Source organism: Carassius gibelio, chromosome A20 (genome assembly GCF_023724105.1).
Source record: "Carassius gibelio isolate Cgi1373 ecotype wild population from Czech Republic chromosome A20, carGib1.2-hapl.c, whole genome shotgun sequence".
In the NCBI taxonomy this organism is placed as follows: domain Eukaryota; kingdom Metazoa; phylum Chordata; class Actinopteri; order Cypriniformes; family Cyprinidae; genus Carassius; species Carassius gibelio.
The window spans coordinates 28,905,760-28,915,241 of record NC_068390.1 but is presented as its reverse complement, the minus strand read 5'-3'; the positions used below and the strand labels follow the sequence as shown (position 1 = coordinate 28,915,241).

Genomic DNA, 9,482 nt, shown 5'->3' with positions numbered 1-9,482 from the left:
GTGTCTCTGCTCTGCTTATATAGTTGCCCAAATCTCCTTGTTGTCTTTTCTGTCTGTGTGAGTATGGCATACTGCCACACCAGCCATTTCTCCTCTAAAATGACCCTCTGGCCATCAGTTGCAGCTACCCTCAAGGTTGTTTTACTGACTTTTCAGTCAGACCCCCTCACAGTTTTCACAGTGTTTTCATTCAACATGAGGCACATGGTTAACACTATGACACAAGCTTTTCTGTTCAGATGCCACAAGGAAATTGCTTATTTTTCTCTTTAAATGCACCTCCATTTTTATCTTTATCCGAAGACCTTGCAATCATTCTATGACGTTCCATCTCTGCCCCATTATTTCATAAGAATAGGTTTTAAATTCTTCAGGGGTAAAGGGACATAGAGGATCTTCATCGGATGGGAATCTAAATGGATTTCCTTCCTGTTCTAGTTTAGAGAATTTCAAATGTGAATAAAATCAGTCGAAATAGCAGCCAACTTTCTCCTTTTCACTTTATCCCCGTCATCTTTCCACCTCACTTTCTCTCTCTCGGCTCCTTCAAGGGTCTCGTCTCTTGCTCACGAATCTCCTCTCACTGTGCTGTTTAACCAGCCATGCCGACGGCTGCAAATTGAGAATGTTATTTGGTGTTTGGAGACGTCGCTTCCTTTAAAGAGCTGCCACTGGTCTACCCTTATGAAAAAGGCTCTGAAAACAATGACAGATGTACTGTGATGAATGAGTGGCAGAAAAGATAGAGGTGGTTTGTGAAGATGAGTTCATACTATAAATCTACAGACGAGACAAAGTACAGGATGTACACCAGGGATATACTTACATTAAAGTTCTTATAAGAACTGTTCTCTTAAAGATTCTTTGGGGAATCCAATATTGGTTCAGAAAGGCTGGTTCACAAGCAAACCCTCAAAAAGTGAATCTGACAAAATGGGCTAAACATCTGGAACATGCTAGAAGTTAAGTTAAAATTAGGACAAAATGGGCATAAACCAAGCACAAGTTTTAGGTGCTATTTTTGTCATTCAGCTCAACTGTCATGGACCTGCACACACAGGATAGTGGGATATCATAGGCAGTGAAAAAAGAATTCTATGCTGCCTTCACAGAAATTTCAGATGAAGATATCTCTGTTGACAGGACATGACACGACTATCGGATTTGGGAATATCTTGTTGCCTACCTACCTCTGTATTCTGCTAATGGAGGCAAGTTTTTTTAGTTTTCATATGCAGTCAGTGACTAAAGTATATATATATATATAAAAGATACCAACATCCTTATCACTGGTTTTATCACAGTTGACGTGTAATAAACATTGTCCAATCAAGGTGCAAGTTCATCCATGAAATTTTAATTAACTGACAGCAGCTTTTATATGGTTGACTAGGGATCATAGCATTAAAAACTGACAAAAGTGCATCAAAAGCATTAAAAGCTGACAAAAGTGGATCAATGAATGGATCTAAAGCTGTGTTCATGACGTGTCATAATTACCCCAATTATGCTGCCTTTAGGTGCACTTGGGAAGATCTTACCTACAGTTAGGAATCTTTTATTATGACATCACATATTCAGGTAAAACATGGGAGCAGTATAAACAACACAATTATACTGTCAACAGTAAACCGAAATAACTACATCTGAATTCATAATGTTGAAAATAAATAATTTCTATCACTTAATTATAGATGGTATCAAAACTAAATGTTTGTGTTACATTAAAGCAGCTGTGAAAGTCAAGCGAAGAACTTCACACTTGTTTTGTGTCAGCTGTTCCATAAATCACACCTTTAAAATGGTTTGAATACAACATTGAAAATTAAAATAGCAATATATATATAGCTAAATTGTTGTAGACTTGTTTTTATATTATTAATATCTATACATAGATTACAGATATAAAGATCAGATGGAGTTTACAAGTCGCAATTATGAGATTTACTAGGACTTTTTTCTTTTGTTGTTCAGGTCCTGGAACACAATACTTCTGTCACGTCCACAGTGATATTCAGTTATGAGAACAATATATAATTTTTCTTTAGCGTTATCACGATTATTAGTAATATCAGATCCTGCAACCTTATTAGTCAGGATTTCCTCTTCCATTAGTTTTGATTGGCAAATGCTAATGTTACTTGTGGACTGCAGGGGGCGATGTGTTTCTGTTCTGCTTATAGTTGTCCATATTATAAACTGGCCAAATCTCTCTCTCTCTCTCTCTCTCTCTCTCTCTCTCTCTTTCAGTGTGAGTGTTTCTTTTCTTAATTCTCCTCTCAGCAGAAATGATCCTCTATGTGCTGGCAGTCACAGCTGCCCTCAAGGACATTTTACTGATATTTTTTATTCAATTAGTCCCCCTCACAGTCCCTCTAGACTGATCTTGTGTTATATGTTTTTATATATATATATATATATATATGTTTTAATTCAACAGGTAGCACATGGTTCACACACCTTTGCACACCATGACCCAGACTTTTAAGTTCAGATGCCAAAAGGAAATTTCATAAGAATAGGTTTTACATTTCTTTGAAGCAAAGAGAGCGAAGACAGTCTTGATGAGATGGGAATCTAAATGCCTTTTCTGCCAGTTCTAGTTTAGAGGATTTCAAATGTGAATAAAATCAGTTTTTTCTCCCCCTTTTCTCCTTTTCACTTTATACCCTTCATCTTTCCACCTTTCCTTCTCTCTCCTGGCTTCAAGGGTCTCTTCACTTGCTCACGGTTCTCCTCTCACTGTCTGTGCTGTTTAACCAGCCATGCTGACGGCTGCAAATTGAGAATGTTATTTGGTGTTTGGAGCCATCACTTTGTTCAAAGAGCTGCCACTGGTCTTTCTTTATGAAACAATGACAGATGTACTGAGACAAATGAGTGGTGGAAAATATGGAGGGAGATGAGAAGGTGGGATGGTCACTCATGAATGCTTCTGAGAATAAATAAATGCTGTTTTTTTTTACTCACACAGGGTCTAGTTTGTGGGAGAATTTTGGAAACCTTGTGTGAAAACACAATCTTCATTATTTCTTCAGTTTACTGCCACTAATGGTGCAGAAGTACACCCTTCTGGAAACTGATTTGATGATCCAGCTTGATTCAGCACCATGGACAGCAGCCTTTGAATTACTTTTATTATTATTATTTGGTAGCTCATATATGCTTAATTATTTGGGTTTATAAAACTGAAACCCAGCCACACATGCACCAAAATACACACCACTGCACAAAACTGTGTACTCAAAGTGTACTTAGTGTGCTACACATAGTGTGTACTTATTTTAGTGCCCCACACAACCTAGATACTGAATTAATCATTACACAGCCATCATTCTTTTGATGTGAAAGTACATAGCAGACATGTTATTGTGTATTTTTGGGATGTGTAATAATCGATGTGTTGAAAATACTGTCACAGCACTGCTGTAAGATTTTAACATGTACATGTCATAAAATTCATTGAATATTCGGTAGCACTTTATTTTACAGTCCTGTTCCTCATACTATGTACTTATTATAGCAATTACAATAACCATGTAATAACTAGGTACTAACCCTGAACCTACCCCTAAACCTAACCCTACCCCATGTAGTTACCTTGTATTACCAGATCTTTCTTAGATAAATACACTGTAAGTACACTATAAGTAGGCTACACGTACTGTAAAATAAAGTGCAACCCAATATTCTATTGAATATTCATGCAACTCAGCAGTTTTGATGTGTGTGAAAGAGGAGAAAAGTCACATCAGCCTCTGAATATTTCTCTGTTTAATTAAATGTGATTTAACTGCACATAAGTTTTAGACGGAACTACTAGCCATAATTTCTGTGAGAGCGAGCGAGCGAGCGAGCGAGCGGAGAGAGAGAGAGAGAGAGAGAGAGAGAGAGAGAGAGAGAGAGCTCACAACCCAATGGCTGAGAGAGAGAGGACGCATGAGAAAGAGAGAGAAACAGAGATGAGGATGGAAGCAGAAAGGAACAGGGCGAAGAGAGATTCACAACACTCTCGCGATTGATCTGGAAGCAGGTGCTGGACCTTCATCCACATCAGACTGATATCAGTAGAAATGGACGTGCGGTAGGACTCAATGAGCTCCAGCATCTGACCGAAAGAACTTCTGATTCACGGGAATCTAGTCTCGAGGTCATTGATCATCAGTTCATTTCATTTGATTCGCGGGATCTTCACCGAATTGTTCGCCTTTAAATCAGTCCGCAGTTTGAGGCTGCACCGCTTGAACGAAAGCTGATCATGAATATAAAACACATCAGATTCGTCATATAATGGGGATCGAGGACGCGAGCATGAGGAACGGACGGGCTCTGTCCGACCAGTGGGCCGACAGCGTGGTTGTCCGGCCCCGGACGACAGAACAGCACATCACGGTGAATAAGAGACTTGTTCTTGGGTTCGCCATCTCCATCCTCACCCTCATCGTAGTCACGGCCATCGCAATAACGCTCAGCCTGAGCTTCGAGAGATGCGCCGCGGAGAGCAGCGGGGTTCTGGTAGCGAACAGCTCCAGCAACAGTAAGTGGAAACAGTCCCGGGACGGGAACATCAGTCACAGAGACTCAGAGGACGGCCAGCAGCCCTGGAGACACCTGCGCTTACCGGCCACCCTGCGCCCGCGCCACTACGACCTCCGCCTGTCCGTGTCCATGGAGAACTTCACCTTCTCCGGCGAGGTGAACATTGAGTTTGAATGCGTCCACTCCACGAAGCTGATCGTGCTGCACACGGACCGGCTGCAGGTGGAGAAGGTGCAGGTGTACTCGGACAGTAAGAAAGCGGGCGCCATGAGGATCCAGCGCCGCTTCCACTACCAGCCCAAGCAGGTGTATGTGACATCGCTGCACAGAGAGATGAAGCCCCTCAGAACTTACAAGATCAACATCACTTTCCACGCGCACATCGAGCACGAGCTCCTGGGCTTCTTCCGCAGCTCGTACGTGCTGAATGGAGAAAGAAGGTAAAGGCGCTTCAATGTCCGAATCAAATTCTCCAGATGTTATTATAATGTTCTGCTGTTACCATGGGAACTGTTGATGCTGCGTGACGTCTAAATGTGCAATTAAGCACTTTTTTTTGAATAATTAATTATCCCACAGAAATGCACAATGGTAACCAAACTGTAAAACTTTAATACATGAATGTGGGATCTCATTTAAATAGTGTGGAAGTTATAAGAATTATACTGTCACCACAATAGAGTTACCACAATCTACCTTAGTAAGTGTATTAACTTTGGTGTTATACTAAAAACTATGGTTTTAATAGGAATATGTTGAAGATAGAATGAGAATAAGCACAGACTTCTATAATGTCCAAAGTGAATATTTTTGTGAGATTCATGTGTCAGAGTATGTAAATCATGTTATGTTGATGCTGCCTGACATTGATAAGTTATCTGCATCTTAGCAAAACACCAACAAGCCTTGTTTTGTAATTATCTTAATATTCTAATAGTTTCAGTAGTAATGTTCGCTACTTCAAAACCAAAATTGGTGAATATGGTATCTTCTTATATAAATGGAGGTTAATAGCAATAGAAGCCATTTTATTTTTGAAAAAAAAATAAAAATAATAATCTGTTTGCCATGGTAAGTTTTGTGAGACAGGTTTAATTTATCGGTGTCCTCACAAATGTTTCCTAACAATGTGCTGTCACAACTGTCCAGATGTCAGTAAAGGGTCAAGTACAACATGGAAGTGATACGTTTTATAAACTTGACAAAACATGTGCGGTTTTCCAAATGTTACAGCAAGTGTCAAAATAAACAAGATATAATCCATGGTACTTCATTCAATATATTTAACAGCTTTAAATCCAGGTTACGGTTCACCTATAACTGCTAGTTTAAAATGACTGTCTGCATGTAATGTTTATGCCTCTGTCTCAGACAGTCGCTGTTCCTAAGTGTTCAGGAAAGTCAAAGTTCACACAGATCTGAATGAATTCTGGTCAAACCTCAGGGTACTGAAATCACAGCTGTGTAATGCAGCATTATCTTAACTATTTATGGCATTGTCACCATAATGCATCAATATAAGAGATTAGACAGTAAGATTAAGGCGTTCAGTTCAAATGGGCCAATGTTTAAACTAAGATAATTCATTTTGATGTTTAAAAACCATCAGATCACCCCATATCATGTTATTCAGCTCTTCAAGACGAGGCTTTGATTTTCAGAAGCGCATATGTGCATTGATTACTGTGTCTTACACCCGTTTACAGCCTCATTTTCAAAGTGAACCCAGTTAGACTGCACTGAATATCTGTTTCTTGTTTTTCTGGCTTCTGACTCTTTGTCCTCTGAGGGAAAATGGCTTATGTTTGAATCTTTGCCCCAGGTTTTCCTGCATTTGAGACATGTTTAAACCTTGTTTTACCCTGAAGGGATCACTTTCATGGAAACACTTCATAAACCTTTTATCCATCCACCAGTTGCCTTTCTGTGTTTGCAAATAACTGCTGGACCTTCTTTCTGTAGATAAAACAGCATGTAAAGGCCTCAGTGTAACGAATCTTTATCAAACCCATTTTTTGATAATGTTCCTAATGTAAGTTCCATTGAATAGCAGCTTTGAGATAAATCTAGCATGCTAATGTTCAGACAGAGTCCTGCCTCAGCTCTGAGCTCCACAGGCTGTGAAGATCATTGAGTTTAGTGCAATCAGCGCCTGCTGGCTCTCATATATTTGTGAACACTGAACGGCAGGGATCTCGCAGAACTGAGAAAATACCCGTGTTTATGCAGTTAGATGTGGGCACATGACCCGTGTTGTTAGTTCACTTCAAACCAACATCTGGTCGTAGAAAACCCTCCTCCCTCATCTTCTGGTCGAGTTGGGGGTTGGCCAAAGCCATCATGAAGTTTGACTTTGGCTTTGATATCCATTAATGCAGCTTTCTGGAATGCAGCTCAGTGTTTTTCCTGCTATCTAACTTTACATATACTTTTATATACATATACAAGACATTTAAATGGCTGCATGTTTATGGTCCAGACTCTGATATTCAGTCTCAGATGGGATTTCGATGCGTTAAATGTGTCTAAATGTACATTAATAATGATTCACTTATATACACCGATCCAACTACAAATAGGTCAGCTTCACAGCTTTTTATTATTTCCTTGTCATCTAAATTGGCTCACAATGTCAATATGTTGATTGTTGAGGCTTTGACAGGTATTATTTCTGTGTAGTAATTCTGGTATGATTTATGATACATTGACATTTGATGCGATTTAGTTGCCGTGGTTCAAAAAGCTGTATCGGTTTTATCTCCACATCAGGAAGCTCATTAGTGAGATAAAAATGCGCAGCGATGAGTTCAGGGATGGCAGTCAGAGCTAATTTGAATTCAGGAAAGTCATGTGACAACCAATTAAATTAAGTTGAGGTGAAACGAATTTTCACTGCAGACTCCTAGGCTACTTAAATTGCATATAATGTTCCAGAGATAATTTTTTTTTCATCTCACCTCTCACCTCTGTTCTTATTCCTGGTGTTATTCTGCAGGTTTCTCGCAGTGACGCAGTTCTCACCGACTCACGCTAGAAAGGCCTTCCCGTGTTTCGACGAGCCCATCTATAAAGCCACATTCAGAGTGAGTCTGAAACACGAGAGCTCGTATCAGTCGCTGTCCAACATGCCAGTCGAGGCCTCAACGTCTGACGAGGACGGATGGGTGACCAACCATTTCTCCAGGACGCCTCGCATGTCCACGTACTATCTTGCCTGGGCTGTGTGCAACTTCACCTACAGAGAAGCAGTTACAGACAATGGAGTTGTGGTAAGTCACATCGTAAGCCCACAAAACTTAAAGTTAGAAACAGTAAACAGAGATTTTATTATTCCAGAACTATTTATTCAGCATTTTTAAAAGCTTTTTAAGGCATCATAGATGCTTTTAAAGAAGGAATTCTGCCTTTAAGATACATAATTTTCCAAATTCCAAAGCAGCCTCTGTATGTTTCAGAGTGAAGACAATACCAGAATGCATTGAGTAGAGTTTAGTAATAAAGTCAATCCAAAATAGCCAATAAACTGAGAGAAATCAGTATTTACAAAGTATGGGGTCAGTATGTTTTTATTTTTTGTTTTTGTACAGAAATCAAAACTTTTATTTAATAATTGTAAATAAATCTATAATGTTACATTATATTATATAAGTTATTCAAATAAATGCTTAAATTCTTAAAATAATCCTGGAAAAAAAAAAGTATGGTTTCCACAAAAACATTAAGCAGTGCAACTGTTTTCGACATTAATAATAAAACATGTTTCTTGAGAAGCATTTCAGCATATTAGAATGTTTTTGATTACTCAGTACTTGTGTGTTCTATGTATTTTTATGTTTATTAGTGTATTGAACAGCTAGCAACATGCTTACATTAAACGTCTATTGCAGAGTTTAGCTCTAATCCTAATCAAACATTTCTCCAAGAGCTACTGAAGGTCTTCAGGTTTACTAGAAGGTTTCTGGCTGGTGACTTTGATCAGGGTTGGAGCTAAACTCCGCAGGAAAGTGGACCTTGAGGGCACTTACTGTATAGTTAAGAACCCCTGGTCTTTGTACATCAGTTATGAGATGAGTCTCATGTGTAAAGAGCGGTTGTTTACCTACTGTAGTTGAGTTTCCATCTCCTATGAGTTTCCATCTTAGCAAGTTCTGAAACAGAGTTGTAATCTTGATCACAGTGGATATCTTTATATGAAGCTTACTGTAAATTTATTTAGTCGATATATAATGGTTACACAGTGGATATACTGGAAATGGATCAGATTGTCTCCACTAACATTAGTACAGTGTCTACAAAGCCATATAATTGCTTTTAAAAGGATAATAGCATCGTCTGCAGCTGGTGTTCACTTTTGCTTATGTCCAGGATTTTGTTCATGACAAACTCTTCCAGGCTTTGTCATGTATGAACATGTTTCATGTTCAGTTTAGTCATTAAGATAATGTTTGCTGTATCACTTTCATCACATGCACTTAAATGTTATTTTTTTGTCACTGAGTTCTCACAGTCTAAACAGCATCATCTGTCTGCTAACAGCGAGACATGGTTTATGGGCCTTGTTACTGATATCACATTCAGTCAAAGCCCTGTTGTCATATTAGACACTTCCTGACAGCTTTCGCAGTGGTTCCTGCCGTGTGCCCTTGGCCGGCCTACTCCTCATATTAGTGTAATTAATCTGATCTGCTTCAGCATGACTGCACTATTCTTTATATCACTGCTGACTGTAGTGTGTGCTTGTATTTGGGGCACTTATACCCACATTGCGGCTTGTAGTGGTTCGCTAGCATCCGCCATCAATCACATTAAAGTGGCAGGGTAGCCCCCTTGCACCATTCATCATAAAGATTCGGCTGTGCAGAGTGTAGCAGTTGGTGGGGCATAATATCTTTTACAGTTTTTAAGACTATAGATGAGGGGTCTCATGCCCAAATTACCTGATC

General features: G+C 39.2%; 1 protein-coding gene across 1 annotated transcript in view; it reads left to right on the top strand.

Moving 5' to 3' along the window:
• The first annotated feature begins 3,922 nt into the window (after positions 1–3,922).
• The window catches only part of LOC127938591 (thyrotropin-releasing hormone-degrading ectoenzyme-like), a 10,140-nt gene continuing 4,580 nt past the window's right edge, over positions 3,923–9,482 (top strand). Inside the window, exons 1-2 of the mRNA XM_052535302.1 lie at positions 3,923–4,979; positions 7,535–7,808. Coding sequence (XP_052391262.1) covers positions 4,291–4,979; positions 7,535–7,808 — 963 coding nt within the window. The 5' untranslated portion in view covers positions 3,923–4,290. The remainder of the gene's footprint in view (positions 4,980–7,534; positions 7,809–9,482) is intronic.